Below are 17229 nucleotides of genomic sequence, written 5' to 3' on the forward strand. Positions count from 1 at the left end.
AACTCAAAAAATTAGAATAAACCAAATATCAAACTCTTTTACTTCCCTTCGCCTCAAACCCCCAAAACTTTTTTCTTTTTATTTCCCCTAAAAGTTTTACTTCCCCTCAAAAATTTTAGTTCTTTTCAGACCCCCAAAACTTTTTTTCTTGTGTTTTTCACCCCAAACTTTTACTTTCTCCCAAACCCTAAAAACTTTTTTTTTCAAATTTATGTCTACTATTTCTATTATTGAATTAAATTTCACATTTTGTACTATTTATATTATTGAATTATTTAATCATGCTGAATCTTTATCAATTTCTATTAAAATTGAATTATTGATGATGCCATAAAATATTTGTGTTAAAATTTTCTTTTGGTATTAATTTCACATTTTATCTTTATAATAACTTTTATTTAAAAAAATCATATTTTTTTACATTTAATATATTTTTTAATTTCAAAATACATAACGATAAGAATCAACAGATAATTGAAGCAACTATGCAAGTCAAGAAGCTAAATTGTATATAGAAGATTAATAAATAAATTATTAAGGGGCGAAGCTAATAGCAAATTTGATTACTATGGGCAAATTTGATCACGGCGGGTGATAGTGGCTACAAAGACACAAAGTCATTTTTTTTATTTAACTCAAACATTTATATTCATTTCGATTCGAATTCCATCTCATTCGACTCGATTCAAGAAAATTTCAAATCGAGTTAGGATGATAAAATAGGATTCATCAACTCGATTAACTCAAAAAAATTCATTCGATCCAATTCGATCGAATGCTTACCCCTACTATCACCTAGGCCTTGCACCACCCCAACCACCTCAACATTCTCGAATATTCTCGCCTCCCATTTTAATAAAACGACAAGATACTTCAGAGTAGCAACAGCTATCACTAGATTTAAACCAACTCCTCTTTCCATATCTATATGTTACTCCGGTCACTCTACCCTCCATAGTAAACTCATTTTCACCCACTCTTTACTTTTAAAAGCCCACCACCTCAGGCTTTCATCATTCAGTCTACACTACCTTCAGAGGAAAACGGCTTTTCATCTAACAAGTTGAGTGCACCAGAAGTTACAGCCCATACGAAGTGACAATACTCTAGAACGACATATTTTATGTGCTAATCGCATGCTTATTTTGAGTATGATCCTACTAATTTAAATTATTTTATGGTTTTTTATCTTTTAGGGACTAAATTGGAGGCAAGAGGAAATTTAAAGGCAAAAAGTGCGAATTTGAAGATATACACATGCAAAGAAAGAGAGAAGTGGTGCCAAAAATGCAAACATGGAAGACCCAAGGACTAAAATGCAAAAGAAGAGATTTTATAGCACAAGACTCTATTTTAATTTCAATTATATTAAGATAATTATTAAGGATTTTTATTTAGATTTAATTCTAGGATTTATTTTCATTTATCTTTATTTATCTTTATTTATTTGTGATCACGTGATTCGTAATAAGTAATAAATATTTATAATGAAGATCAAACCTAGACTAACTATTATCACGACGAAAAGGCAAGCGCACCTATCGAACAATAGTACAGTAATGGCAAGACCGGGATATCGTACCCAAGGAACCAAAAGTACTAGTAATAACTATCTTTTTATTATCTAGCCTAAGAATAAAAGGGGTTTTATTTGTTTTAATTAACTAATTATCTAAACTAAGAACGCACAGAGAAAAGAATTGGGGAATTGCTTTTGGGAAAATCGATTGACTTGAGACAATACCTAAGGAAAAATCCACCTAGACTTTACTTGTTATTCTGGCTCCAAATCAGACGATTTATCCATTCAACTTGTTCCGTAGAGATCCCTAAGTTATGTTTCAAGACTAATAACGTCTAATCCCTAGATTGAATAACCGACACTTTTCTCTAATTAACACTCTAAGGTTGCATTAACTCGATCTATGGATCCCTTTATTAGGTTTCACCCTAATCCGGCAAAATCTTGTCACCCTATTTCTAAGCGTGCAATCAACTCCGCTTAATTATGACAAAAGTACTCTTAGACAGGGTCTATTCCTCCTCTGAATAAGAGCATGTCTTGAATCAGTATCCTGGAATATCAAAACAAGAATTAAGAACAAGTTAAATATTTATCATACAATTCAGAAAATAATAACAAGATTCTTCTTAGGTTTCATTCCCCTTAGGTATTTAAGGGATTTAGTTCATAACTAAATAAGAAAAAATCTCCAAAGAATAAAGAATACAAAACATAAAGAAAACCCAAAACTCCTGAAGGGAAATTGAGGAGAGATCTTCAGTCTTGATGATGAATCCGGCTTCTGAGATGGATCAATTGGTTTCCTCGGGGTAATTTCTTAACCCCCTATTCTCCGTCCCCCTTTTTCTCCTCTTCTAGGGTGTATTTATAGGCTTTGGAATGCCTAGAAGCCCTCAAAAGTGGCCTTTTCCGAATTGGACTTAACTTGGGCTCAGCATAGACACGCCCGTGTGACGTGCCCGTGTGAGTCGTGCTCCAATTCTACCAGATTGACACGGCCATGTGGTCTGACCGTGTGAGGAGGTCCAGGCCATGTTGATTTCGTACTTTGGTCCATTTTCTCCGTTTTTGGCCCGTTTCTCGTTCCTTTCGCTCTCCTATGCTCTCCTAAGTATAAAACATGAAATTAAAGAATTAGAAGCATCGAATTCACCAATTGTAATGAGAAATCATCCATAAAATGCATTAAATATGGGGTAAAATGTGTATAATTTACGGTTTATCAAATACCCCCACACTTAAGCATTTGTTTGTCCTGAAGCAAAATTCTCAGCTCATAATCAAAATAAATCCTTCTCAACTTATAATTTCTATCAATAATATCTCAAATTAATCCATAGGTAATCATACATTGAGAATTTAACTAAAAGAACATAAAAGTTTCAATCATTCCAAGTTGAGCATTTTATTCCGAAAACATAGGTGTTTTCCCTCATCTAAGTAATTACTTTTAATTCAGAATATCACAGAGTTTTACATCCTCACTAAAGATTCACTCAAATCACTCAAGGTGTTTTAAGGACAATAAAGGAAGCACTCAATAGTCAATAATGGAAAGTCATTACCATAAGCTTGCATGAAAATCAAATCTCCACCACTTTAATTTAAGATGATACATCAATCAAAAGGTCTTTAGAGGGTTGTAATGAGGCTTGGTTAGGGGGTGTGGTCACAAGCTGAAAAAAAGGGTTAGAATCGAGATTGAATTGAAAAGTTGCCTAACTAGAAAAGGAGTTAATCTTCACTTGCGTACAACAGAGCTTTGCTCAGAATATGAAATTACATATATGCATACATAGTTGTTGTTTTTTTTTTAAGAACAAGTTAAATAATATAAACTAAATATCAAGAACAAAACATAGCTAGGCAATCCATTCAACTCAACTCTCGACAAAAATAGGGATTAATTTAGGGGATTTCAACAATAATGGGTTAAAGGTTAATATTAAGGGTAATACAAGAAATGGTTTGTTAGGCTCAATGGGGTTTACTAGGGGTTAATTGTGGAGGTAGGTTTTTCATGGCATGAGTGGGTTAATCCTAAGTGCCTTAATCATTTTGATAAATCAAATCAAATGGTGTGGTCTCGACATGCATAATCAAGCAAGTTCTAGAATAACAATTCAATACTGATGCACTCAAAGCAATAATAAAAGTGAGCATGAAAAGATGAATAGATACTCAAAAGGCTCAAAAATCTCACAAAAATTATGGCTTTTTGATTTTTAGACTCGTGAATTCCAATTCAAAGTAATACCTAGACTTGGGGAAACAGCCTAAGATTTTGAATTCTTAAAAATCAACTCACCATGCTTGATTCTCTATTGTTTGAAAGTTTAAATAATTAATGCATAAATCCCTATGTTTTAATTCAAGATATATCAATCAAAATCATAAATTAATTAAAATTTATCCTAAATATGATATGAGAGTTTTTTCAAGAGAACAAGATGATTATTCAAGGATTTTTTTGATAATGAAACAACTACCACCCACACTTAAGATGTACATTGCCCTCAATGTACAAAGATAGATATTAGAGTAAAAAAATAAGATAGGGAGAGAAGTGAAACTTCCAGTATGATGAATTCCACGAACTAGAGTTTTAGAGAGTGATCGGTTCAAGAGTCGAGGAGGATACTCCGGCGGTCGTAGAGGTTCATTAGGCCATAAGTCCTGCGCCAAAAGAATATTATATCTAGTGGTAGCTATGGTCGTGGTCGAGCACGACATGGCAGTCGTGGAGAACCTTTCCCGCTGGAGTTTTATTTCCTATGTAAGGATGAGCTTAAGAGCTCTAAATAACTGTAATAAAATCAGGAACTTTTTAGGGGATAGTAGGAAGAATAAGTACTCGAAAAGAAATAGCCAAAATTTATAATAAAATTTTAAATCTGCTAAAAAATAAAAATCAAAATCAAAATCAAAAAATAAAAAGTAGTTTGAATAAAAATTAAAAACATAAAATAATAAAATAAATATTTCTAAACATCTTCATCACCGGATGGTTCGCGATGAGATGTGGACCCGCGGAAGATGCGCTCCCTTCCTCTTCTTCAAGGCTGGTACGGCGATTTTCTTTCCTCTTGAAGATGACATTGAAACGAAGTTGGAGGCTGCGTACGGGCGTGGCAGGGGGTACAACCGTGTGGAAGGAAAATGGAGGGAAAAGATATGGGAAAGTGAGGATTAATGCAGGGGAAGTGGATTTTAGGATGGTTTGGGGGTTAGGGAAATGAGAATCTCGGGAATGGTGGCCGGAACAGGGATTAGGGAATGGAGAATGGTAGATTTTGGCTAGGTTTTTGAAATGGGGAAGAAGATGAACAGTTGTTTGCTTACATAAGGGAGGACTACACGGCCTAGGGCCACGCCCGTGTACTCTGAGGGTGAGCCCATGTTTTTTTGAATTTTACGATTTAGGTCGTGCCCGGCTACTATCTCACGCCAGTGTGTCTTGGGCGTATGTGGTACACGGCCATGTGGCACAGTCGTGCCGAGCTTTGTTCGCTTCTTCCACACCCGTGTGTTAGGGTACCACGCCCGTGTATTGTTGTCCACGGCTTAACGGCACAGAAGTGTCTCCAGCCCGTGTTGAAGAAACAGAATCGAGCCTTGCCCTTGGCACGCCCGTGTTTTTCTATTCCCACGCCCGTGTTCACGTATCAAGTTCACCCACGGTCATGTCGCATAGCCATGGGGATTTATCGCATCCCGTGTTTTGAGGAATCATGTCCCGCTTCCACACAGCCGTATCGCACAATCGTGTCACTTCCCCTGTTTGGCCACGGCTTTAGGCAAGCCCGTGTGCCTGGCCGTGTGTGCTGAAAAACTTTGCAATTCAAAGATAAAGTTAATGATTTAAAGTGTTAGAAATTAAAAATAAAGAAATCAAAATATGTTAGTGCTTGGGTTGCTTCCCAAGAAGCACTTATTTATAGCCTAAGCTCGACTTACCTCTCTAGTGAATGGTCAGGGTGGTTCGAGGAGTTTATACTCCTCATTCCTGCTATCAATCTCATCAAAATAGGGTTTTAATCGGGTGTTGTTTACCTTAAAAGTGTCAAACTTGGGGTGACTCACCTCTACCGTACCGAATGGAAAAATACTGAGTACCGTAAGAGAGATTTCCTCATTCGATGTGGTAGTGACAATGTGGGGATCTACGGTATCTAGTAAGACTTTATCGCCAACCTTAAGTTGATGAGGAGAGGTATCGAGCTTGTTTTAGCGTAGTTTCAATTTATCATGTGTCTCGATTTATGTGCTCGTCATTCGTCTAGCTCCTCTATCCGTAGCCTTCGTTCTTCATGAATGTGTCCTCTATCATTTCTGAAACATGGCTCGTGAACTTCTTTGAAGCTTAATTTCTGCAAAGTCATATTGTTAGTTTTAGTAGATTAGTGTGGACTATTACCTTCAATGTTCAATGTAATGCCAGAATTACGAGCTTGAAGGGTGATCGTTTCGTCTCCCACACGAAGTGTAAGCTCACCTGTGCCAACATCAATAATTGTTTTAGCAGTTGTTAGAAAGGGCCTTCCTAAAATCAAAGGGGTGTTATTATCCTCCTCTATGTCTAGAACAACGAAATCAACGGGGAATATGAACTTATCTACTTTCACGAGTACATATTCAATAATACCCCTAGGGAATCTTATAGTTTTATCTGCCAATAGAATGCTCATCCTAGTTTGTTTAGGTTTCCTAAAACCTAGTTGGTTAAACATTTTCTAAGGCATAACGTTAATACTAACCCCTAAATCAGCTAATGCATAACTTATATCTAAACTACCAATTAAACAAGGAATTGTAAAACTCCCTAGATCTTTCAATTTGTGGGGTAGCTTATTCAGTAGAATAGCTGAGCAGACTGCATTTAGCTTCACATGCGATGCTTCGTCTAACTTCCGCTTATTTATTAAAAGCTCTTTTAAAAATTTCATTGCATTTGGCATCTGGGACAAAGCTTCAATAAATGGCAAGTTAATATGTAATTTTTTCAAAAGTTTGAGGAATTTACCGAATTGTTCGTCTGAGCGGTCTTTCATCGTCGCGTTAGGGTATGGGACACGAGGTTTATATTCATCATTCACCGTTTTGTTATGACTTACCTCACTTTTACCTTTGCTCACCACAGTTCATTGCATCAATTCTGGCTCAGGCACAATGAATCCTTCCTTATCTTGAGAACTAAATGCTTTGAGGTATTCCCTTGGGTTAGGTTCAGTATTACTTGGTAAGCTACCTTGTGGTCATTCAGAGATTAGTTTGGATAGCTGGCTTATCTGAGTTTCGAGTCCTTGGATTGATGCTTGTTGATTTTTAAGTGTTGCCTCGGTATTTTGGAAACGGGTTTCTAACATTGATATGAATTTTGAGAGCATCTCTTCAAGGTTCGGTTTCTTCTCTTGTTGATAAGGTGGCTATTGAAAACCTTGAGGATTTTATGGCTTTTGATTTCCTTGACCACCCCAGGAGAAATTTGGGTAGTTCCTCCAACCTACATTATAAGTATTACTGTATGAGTTATTTTGAGATCTAAAGTTATTGTTACCCATATAGTTGACTTGTTCCTCTTCAGTTATAGGATTGAAGGATTGATATTCTGTATGCACACCTCCTCCACTTGAGTCACACCTCATTACTGGATGTACCTGCATAGAACCAAGTAAACCATCAATCGTTTTATTGAGAAGTTCTACCTGATTTGACAGCATAGTAACTGAGTCGACGTTATAAACGCCGGCTGTTTTTATTGGCTTAGTCCTCATGATTTGCCACTAATAGTTATTCAGTGACATTTCTTCAATGAATTCATAAGCCTCTTCAGGTGTTTTGTTGTTGATGGTTCCGCCAGCAACTGCGTCAACCATTTGCCGAGTCGAGGGATTCAGACCATTGTTGAATGTTTGTATTTGCAGCCAAAACGGTAACCCATGGTGAGAGCACCTTCTCAGTAAGTCCTTGTATCTCTCCCGTACATCGTAAAGTGTTTCTAAATCCATCTACACAAAAGAAGAGATATCATTACGTAATTTAGCCATTTTAGCCGGCGAAAAATATTTTAGTAAAAATTTCTCGGTCATTTGTTCCCAAGTAGTAATTGACCCTCGTGGTAACAAGTTCAACCACTGTTTAGCTTTGTTCCTCAATGAAAAAAGAAATAACCGAAGATGAATGGCATCATCAGAAACGCCATTGATTTTAAATGTGTCGCAAAATTCCAGAAAGTTTGCTAAGTGAGCGTTGGGATCTTCATCCTGCAAACCATCAAACTGAACAAACCGCTGTATCATCTGAATAGTGTTAGGTTTTAATTCAAAAGTATTTGCAGCTACAGCAGGTCTAACTATGCTAGATTCAGTTCCTGTTAAAGAAGGTTTAGCATAATCATACATAGTGCGTGCAACAGGATTTTGATTAGCCGCAATTGCAGGAGGTAACTGATTGCCTTGGTTTTCAGCCGTCTCTTCGATTGGAGGTTGAGTATCGTCTTCTTGCTCGTTCTCTGCGTGTATCTTAAGCTGCGCCTTTTTTCTCTTTGGTTTCTAAGAACTGTACAATCAATTTCTTCGTCAAAAAGTAATGGTCCCGACGAGTTTCTTCTAGTCATAAACTATAAAAACCTGCCAAGAGAAAGAAAAAATAAATTAATAAATAATAATAATTAAATTAAATTAAATAGCAAGAAAAATAAATGGTTAAAGTTATAAAAATTGAGCGTTCCTAATATCTTAGTTCCCCGGCAACGGCGCCAAAAACTTGATCGCGTGATTCGTAACAAGTAATAAATATTTATAATGAAGATCAAACCTAGACTAACTATTATCACAACGAAAAGGCAAGCGCACCTATCGAACAATAGCATAGTAATGGCAAGACCGGGATATCGTACCCAAAGGAACTAAAAGTACTAGTAATAACTATCTTTTTATTATCTAGCCTAAGAATAAAATGGGTTTTATTTGTTTTAATTAACTAATTATCTAAACTAAGAACACACAGAGAAAAGAATTGGGGAATTGCTTTTGGGAAAATCGATTGACTTGAGACAATACCTAAGGAAAAATCCACCTAGACTTTACTTGTTATTCTGGCTCCAAATCAGACGATTTATTCATTCAACTTGTTCCGTAGAGATCCCTAAGTTATGTTATTATCCCTATTCAAGACTAATAACATCTAATCCCTAGATTGAATAACCGAGACTTTTCTCTAATTAACACTCTAGGGTTGCATTAACTCGATCTATGGATCCCTTTATTAGGTTTCACCTTAATCCGGCAAAATCTTGTCACCCTATTTCTAGGCGTGCAATCAACTCCGCTTAATTATGACAAAAGTACTCTTAGACAGGGTCTATTCCTCATCTGAATAAGAGCATGTCTTGAATCAGTATCCTGGAATATCAAAACAAGAATTAAGAACACATAATTAAGAACAAGTTAAATATTTATCATACAATTCAGAAAATAATAACAAGATTCGTCTTAGGTTTCATTCCCCTTAGGTATTTAGGGGATTTAATTCATAACTAAATAAGAAAACATCTCCGAAGAATAAAGAATACAAAACATAAAGAAAACCCAAAACTCCTGAAGGGAAATTGAGGAGAGATCTTCAGTCTTGATGATGAATCCGGCTTCTGAGATGGATCAATCGGCTTCCTTAGGGGTAATTCCTTAACCCCCTATTCTCCGTCCCCTTTTTTCTCCTCTTCTAGGGTGTATTTATAGGCTTTGGAACGCCTAGAAGCCCTCAAAAGTGGCCTTTTCTGAATTGGACTTAACTTGGGCTCGGCATAGACACGCCTGTGTGACACGCCCGTGTTAGTCGTGCTCCAATTCTGCCAGATTGACATGGCCATGTGGTCTGCCCGTGTGAGGAGGTCCAGACCGTGTTGATTTCGTACTTTGGTCCATTTTCTCCGTTTTTGGCCCGTTTCTCGTTCTTTTCGCTCTCCTATGCTCTCCTAAGTATAAAACATGAAATTAAAGCATTAGAAGCATCGAATTCACCAATTCTAATGAGAAATCATCCATAAAATGCATTAAATATGGGGTAAAATGTGTATAATTTACGGTTTATCAATTTGTATTTATCTTTTAGAATTTCATTAGGAATAGACTAGGTTTTCTAGTACTATAAATAGGGGATGGAGTGGCACATATTTGACATCTCTTTTTCCTATAAACACTCCCTCTCCCAAAAACCCTATATTTTGTTTTCTCCATATTTTCTTCAATAAAAATCTCATATCTATTTTATTTCTTTCTTTCACAAAAATCATGAGCCACTAAACCAATCTAGCCGAAGGTTGTAAAAATTCTCCAAAAAGGTTCATGAGGCTTAGAATCCGCGCTTAGCTTTCTCAACAGGGTATTCATCGCTTCTCCGCACTACGGGACTGACGCTTCCGTCCATGTCCTTTAATAGGTGATCTTTTCAACTTGTGCAAGGAACGGCCGCTTTGTACGTTTTGGGAAGATTACACAGTCGGTTCGTTGGCTTTCTGTGTTAGAGGTTGGCGAATCCAAGAGGCAAAACAGTGTGGTATTCGCCGTTGGAAAGTGGTGATCTAGCAGAAGATAGTCCCACAAAAACGATTATTGGCTAGAGTCAGGTTCCGCCAAATCTTAAGTCTAAATCTTTGGAGCTGGTGGTCGTGGACGTCCTCTTCCTCTATAACTGACTTATCCTGCTCGAGAAGGGTTACTTAAAAGTCAAGGATTGAATCCAAGGCGGAACGAGACAACCGGAGGCTAAAATCTCGCCACATAAGAAACTTTCTCTATTTTCAAACTTTGTTTATTTTTTCCATTTTAATTTCTGCAATCTATTTAATTTCGCAATTTCAATTCATTTTAAATTCTGTTTTTATTTTTTCAGATTCTTAATTTTATTTTTTTTTCAAAAACACAGGTTTTCTTGGCCAAGAAATTGTCCAAGATTTCAAGAAACTAGCATTCGTACAATCCAGTCCTTGAGGATTCAACCCTACTTCCCCTTTACTGTTATTTTTACTATTTTACAGAGAATAAGATATTTTTGGTGCTCTCAACGACGCATCACAAAGCTATATTGTAACGCTACAACATGGACTTCACATACATATGGAGTTCTCGCATGCCTTACATCGAAAATTCTACTGCATGACTCAAACTGCGACATGCACAAGACATTCTCGAGAATAGTTTCAAGGCATTAACTTGCTATTGTTACGCTTTTGCTATGTTACCAAATACAGATATATCTATGAAATCCTATTATAGGTATTAGATCAAATTAGTCTCTCTACAAGTTAAAATACTTGAAATAATAGAAGATTTAAAGCAGACTTGAGCAACAAAGAATAGTCCTAGAATGAAAATAAATTTATAGAATTAGCTGAAAACAAAATAAGAATAAAAATTAGTCCTGGAAATAGTGGCCAATGAAACAACAGAGAACGGCCAAGTTATTACAGGAATGCCCTTTTCTAAAGCTATCCACTTCACCAGTCATTGTCTTAAACTCCGAACAGACATTTAAAAAAAACATGTCGTGGCAAACCTCAATAATATCACACCAAACACGGTTCATCAAAATACACAATAGCATACCTCCCAGGCTGAAAATACAGGAAAAAAAATTCAACAATGGTCTTAGTACTGCTAATATACAAGAAATCTTTTACTCCACTCTATAAATATTTATATATCTCAAATGATGTGATGAAATTCAATGGGATAAAACTAGATATTAAGAACAACAATCAACGCACTTCTCAATCTGAAGGGTTGAATGCCGTGGTACTCCAGATAAGCCTTCACCTTTGCCATCTTCTCTCTGAAACAAACAACAAGGTTTTTAATCATAAGTTACTATGCTTTTACTTACCTACTAAAAACCAGAATGGAAACATAAAGGCCCAATCCTTTCCAGTTCATCGTCAATAATCCCATTGAGCCAGTATGTCTAGATGGCATACAGTTAAAACCACAAGGATTTCTTGACTAGAAACAACTAAAGAACTTCACATGTTAAAAAGCTCAACAATGGATGACCATATAGTAGCAAGGCTAACAATTTAAGATGATATTATAATAATAAAGTTGAGAACATACCCTGAGTAGGATTGGTACCATTTCTTTTTGCACCCTGCTGGGCTCGAGATAAGGATCGATGGATTCTTGGAGAACCCTGCCTCCCATTTGCACCTGGTAAGGAATGTCTCTTCTTGATATAAATGTCTCTATCTTGCACATCTGGACTTGATCTTGGTGAGTTATTTGTATTAACCTTAGCTCTTGCAGCTTCTGTGGCTTGCATGAAACGGGGAAGAGGATTGCTACTGTTACTATCCCTTGGCTCCTCATCAATGTTCTCAGGTCTTGTTGAACTAAAAGAATTGCGTCTCTTCCCATTTTTCTGATCTTTGGGCAATTCTTCCATAGTACTTGCAGCCGGAGTTGATGGAGAACCCTTGGCTGCAGACAAGGACTTGCTTTTTTGACTGCTCTTGTCAGTTTTTTTCTTTTTAGCTTTCACTGATACCTCGCTAGAAGGTGTTCCTTGAGATTCTGGAACAGTCATATGGCTCCGGGGAGAGACTTCAGGGGATGACCTGTACGCTTGATTTTTCATAGGATCCCGTTCTCTCTGCAGATTAGATGCGCTTTTCAGCGGCTCCTGCTCTACTTGTGGGAAGTCTGCAACAATTAAATTTGCCAACCCCCCTTTAGAATCATCAAGTTTCTCAGGCTGATGGGCAACAGGTAGAGAAGAATCGGGCACTGGGATTGCAACTGTATCATTGTTTTTAACATCCAAGTCCTTTGTACTCTTAGAAGTACAGTTTTCTTGCTCAGAAACTTTGGTTGCACTTTCATATTCTAAGGTTCCAGCTTCTGATCTATCAGGTGAATCAAGAGTGGAAGTAATAGAAAGCTCAGTTCCACATTCGGAGCCACCATGTTGAACCCTCCAATTGTTGAGGACTGGATTTTCTGAGATGCTTGGGTCCTTTGACCTGCTTATCATATCTGCCCCAGAAGGCACAGTGTCCAAGTTTGATTCAACTCTAACATCTTGGTAGGATGAATCAATTGATCTACTTGAATTGGCTGTTGAACTCAACTCCTCAAATTTGGTTTGTGCAGCAATAAATGCAGGATTACTTGTCCTTTTTGAACCCAATACAAATTTTTTTGCCTCTGTTTCCAGATGTTCAGAAGCAAATCTTTCCATAGAATGTTTGGGTTGTTCACTCCCAGTTTCAGGCTTGTTAGAAAGACAATGGACCTCTATTTGAGAATGTGCACTGATTTGCATTGTTTGACCTTGTGAGTTCATCTCGGGAGAGGCCTCTTTCAGATCAGATTTAATTGCACTGTCAATTTGAGGTTGTTCAGAATCATCCGTTACTGACGAGGAAGATGCCTGGCATGCCTCAAACTTAAAGTTGGCTGCATCATGGGTGATCAGATTATCTTCACTTTCTGATGAAACCATTGTCTCCCTTACATGAGGCTTTGGTTCGTTTGACGCAGAAATATTTTCAGAAGGAACTGCAGGAGTACGTGGAGAGTCACAATCTTCAGTGTTCTTTTGTTCTGGTTGTTCAATAGGTAACTCTGCTTTTGATGCCTTTTCAGATGATGACACTGACATCCACCTCTCCAGCCAGCTCCAAGCAGAATTCGGTTTAGATGAATCACACTTGAAGTGGATAGTTTTGGTCTTGGGAGTCGAATCCATCAGCTGCAATCAAAGCAAATTTTCAGTAAGGACGGGTAGACATAATTTGAAAGACAGCTGCCAGCAAATAGTAAAAAACAAGTAGCTAAAGAATGTTTATTTAATATACCTGACGAGCAAACCTATTACTAAGCAGCTTTTCCATGGAATTGTAAGTCAAGTTCTTTTTTGTTGCTGAGTTTCCCTGCTTCAGAAAATAAAAGAAAGAATAGGTAAAACTATCAAAGATTAGTAACTATTGGAAGTGTCATGTATCAGCACAAGAACTCTCCATTTAGACCACCATAATCCCGCTAATCATAAGGACTGTATGATATTCTTTGATGTATTTTCTAGATATTCTTTGATGTATTTTCTATGTAATTCATTGCATCTTGTTTTATATAAAAAGAAATTACTTAAATAAACAACATGAGAAGTAGGACCATTAGTCCATAATTCCTGAATTTCTTGCAAAGCTAATCAAAAAAGTAAACAAATCCTATGTGATACGTATCTCTCTCAAACAGCAACTGAATAGTAAGGTCGTTCAAATTACAGGTGCAACTCACTCTGCAGCCGTTGTTTAAAATTAGATTTGTGCCAGGTGGACTGAAGCGAATATTTTTAACAGGTCTTTAAGGATCACTTTGAACTTTCATGCTCGTAAAAATAGAACATGCTCATAGAATGCCTCTTACTTATGAAAGGCCATCCAGGCAGCACTACCCTACACACTTTAGTTGAACTAGAAATAAGCTGTCTAAAGGAATCATGCCTAAATCCTAATTACACCAAGGCACAGGACTTAAGTCAATAAAAAAAATATAGCCATAGATTCAAACACAAGGTAAATTGTAATGATAAAGTTTTCTTTAAACAGGAAGCTAGCATGTCACCCATCAATAATGAACCAGAACATACAAGGAAAACAGTCTTGTGACTCCTAATTATTGATTTGAGCTGAACGAATTACCAATCTTTGATTGACTTCTTGGTGCTTGCCATCCAGCTTTTCCACATAAGATCCTTCTTGAGATTGGCGAGCACGAACAAGAAGTTGCATTTTGACAATGGCTTGAACACACCGTAAGGTCCCCACAGCATGCCTTCGGACCAAGTGCCCACGCACAGCAGCCTGCAACTTTACTAAATTCTTAAGCTTTCCTAGCTCTTTCTGTGCCTGCAAATGAATGCATAAGAAAAAATGCAAGACACATTACCAATTCGAAAGTTTTAAACTCACACTGAGAAAGAAATTATACCAAAAACCCTCTGATTGCAGTCTGGATGATTACAACAACAGATTCATCTAGGCTGAAATCATCTTCAGCCTCATTTGTAGTGGCAGTAATAGGTTCAGGCACTTTCGATTCCGCTGGCTCTGGGGTTAACTGAGATTTTTCTTCAGTGCATTTTATCGGTGCCAGCAACTGAGATTTTTCTTCAGCAAGTTCTATAGGCGTCAGCGAGTGAGATTTTTCTTCTGTGTACTCTTTCAGTGCCACCAACTGGGATTTTTCTTCAATGTACTCTTTTGGTGTCATCAGCTGAGGTTTCTCTTCAGTGTACTGAACAGTGGAGGTTTTCTCAGAAGCAACCGAGACATCTTGCTGTTGAAACTCAAAACCATCAGAGTCTTGACTTTCCTTAAGTCCTGTAGTGGTAGTTACTTGTATCACAGAGTTGCTAAGCACTCGATGCCGTTCAGATCTCTTCCGAAAACTCCATCCCTTTTTGTCACTTGATCTCTTATTCTGGAATGAAATTTAAACGGCCTAATTCAGTTCAAAGGGAGACCAAGAAAAGAAAGAGGGAGAACAAAAAAGAACAATTGCTCTGTTTTGAATGAATTCAGGTGCTCTTCGCTCTGAAGTCCAACTCTGCCCGATCTTACTGCTTGTTTGATTGAACTTAAACGAATTAAAATGCCCTTAACTCTAAATTCTTGCTAGAATCTATAGCTTTTCCATTGAGATCTAACGATGGCTATCAACAATGGAGTCCCAACAAGGACATATCAGTACTATTGAACTGTCGTCTATCTAAGAGACAAAAGATGGACCACTGCATATACTTAAAAATATGAAGAAAAAAAAAGGGATTAACCTCACAGTTCCTCTTTAAAACACATTTTACGACTTCAGAAATTGAAACTTATCAGTCATTTCCAGTCACCAATGGCATCAGTAGCAGTTAAACTAATCAGATGAAGAACAAAGTAAATAAGGGTGGGTTTGGATTGGCGATTGGGTACGGTGTATGCTACAGTATTTACAGTATCTAATCTCACCGCCACCGCTGTTTTTACACTAATCGCAAGTAAAGCCCATCCAAACTCACCCTAAATCTCATATCATAGCACATTTAAAAAGATGAAACCAAACCAGTTAAAAGAAGATAAATTTTAAAAACCTTTGAGAGTTTCGAAACTTGATACCGAGAAAACTATTTGCATTTAAAAAATTATGGAAAATAATCAGAGTTAAAAAAGGCAGCTTGGACATTGCTGATAAAAAATGCTAAGGCAGGAATTCTCAGATCTTAAAATTCTGGTGTAAGACAAGTTTTCAAACTCCCATTCCTCGACCAAATCCAAAAATTAAACTAAAAGGTGAAATGCAATTCGAAACAGCAGATGAAATACTAATTCAAAGCAAAGTAACAAAAAAAAGGGGGAAAATGCAGCCGTAATTTACCTCAGGGACATCAATGGCGTCGTCTTTTTCAGCGGAATCGCTGCCGCAAGTGATGAGTTTGAAACAGGAAGTGGATTTTCCCATTTTTTTAAAAAAAATTCAATTGACTTTCCCTTTGCTTTCTTCTTCTATCCTTCACTCTCTGAAGTCTTTTTAACTCTACCGAGTGTGTGAGGGACACGACAGTCTAATATTTTGGTGTGTGGATTGGGTATTGGAAATTGCAGCAAAGGTTAAAAAACGGAAAACACGGACCTCAAACACAGTCCTTAAAATCTATTAACTTTTTATGTTGGAATCCGCCACTTATCATGATTCTGTTACTGTTCCTGTTACGTTCGTTTGAGAGAAGCGAAAAAGAAGAAAGCTGTCAGAACTCCACACTTTTCTTTTCCTCTCTATTAAAATAAATGAAAAAAATTTAAAAAAATTTATATTTACATGATTAATAACACAAAATTATCAAATTCTAATTATAAAATAATCATTTATAAGGGAAAATCCTAAAGGAGATGTCTGAACTCAGAAGATATCATGATTTGCTTTGTAGAAAAGTGTAATTGAATTCACACATACATACACATACATGCATACTAAAACAAGTCTGCGATTATGGGGAAAGATCCAATAACAGCAATGTGCAGATATACTATTGTGGAGCCATGATAGTACATCAAATAAGTTGTTGCCTCATAATCATGACAAATACCTCCAATAATAGCCACCTCATCTTTCTATAATTTACTAAAAATCTTAAAATTCAATCTTTTTAATTAAATCATTGATATTTTTTTAAAATTCCAAAAAAACCTTTTTTTAAGGTTTTAATTTTCTTTTACATCTTTTTAATAACTTTATGTTATGAAATAAATAATAAAGAAATAAAAAACAAAAAAAAATAGAAGAGTAAAAGGGAACAAATTTTTATTGATTAATAAGGATAATTGCGGGTAAATTTGAAGAAAATGTTGTTTTTAAAAAATAATTAGGGTTTTAGGCTGTTTTTTCCAATATTTAAGGAAATAACCCAAATTTGGGATAGAAACAGAAAACACGTCCTACAGGAAGTGTTTTCTACTGAGGTGTTAGCTAGGGGCAGAAAAACCCTATAGGATGCGCTTTCAGGTTGCTTGCTACCACTTCAACATAAAATACTTCTTGCAAAACGTGTTTTCTGTTTCTAAAAACTTGTTATTTTTTTGTGTTGGAAATTCAAGGAGAAAGATTTATTTGTTTTTATGTTTGAGGTAGATATTGTGATTGTTTTAAGGTATGTTTGAGTTC

The 17229-nt window shown here is 36.6% G+C and overlaps 1 protein-coding gene across 4 annotated transcripts; it reads right to left on the reverse strand.

Moving 5' to 3' along the window:
- Positions 1–10881: 10881 nt before the first annotated feature.
- LOC107918008 (protein IQ-DOMAIN 32) lies at positions 10882–16520 on the reverse strand. 4 transcript variants are annotated; one of them, XM_041116355.1, is made up of 7 exons: positions 15946–16401; positions 14512–15003; positions 14223–14429; positions 13377–13451; positions 11635–13270; positions 11292–11356; positions 10882–11138 (listed from the first exon to the last, which is right to left on the reverse strand). In XM_041116355.1, the coding sequence occupies exons 1-6, from the start codon at positions 16027–16029 to the stop codon at positions 11337–11339; spliced, it is 2514 nt and encodes an 837-aa protein (XP_040972289.1). In that variant the 5' UTR covers positions 16030–16401; the 3' UTR covers positions 10882–11138; positions 11292–11336. The 4 variants fall into 4 exon arrangements, with proteins under 4 accessions (XP_040972289.1, XP_016702982.1, XP_016702983.1 ...); XM_016847493.2 differs by having other exon boundaries at positions 13377–13454; positions 15946–16399; XM_016847494.2 differs by having other exon boundaries at positions 10882–11356; positions 15946–16520.
- Positions 16521–17229: the final 709 nt, after the last annotated feature.

This window comes from Gossypium hirsutum, chromosome A01 (genome assembly GCF_007990345.1).
Source record: "Gossypium hirsutum isolate 1008001.06 chromosome A01, Gossypium_hirsutum_v2.1, whole genome shotgun sequence".
NCBI classification, from domain to species: domain Eukaryota; kingdom Viridiplantae; phylum Streptophyta; class Magnoliopsida; order Malvales; family Malvaceae; genus Gossypium; species Gossypium hirsutum.

Excerpts from the sequence above, each read along its gene's own strand:
- LOC107918008 (XM_016847493.2), bottom strand. The coding sequence starts at position 16,029 with ATGGGAAAATCCACTTCCTGTTTCAAACTCATCACTTGCGGCAGCGAT. Across the intron at positions 13,271-13,376 it reads GTAATAGGTTTGCTCGTCAG|CTGATGGATTCGACTCCCAA; the intron begins GTATATTAAATA and ends CTTTGATTGCAG. Across the intron at positions 11,357-11,634 it reads TGGTACCAATCCTACTCAGG|AGAGAAGATGGCAAAGGTGA; the intron begins GTATGTTCTCAA and ends TGTTTGTTTCAG.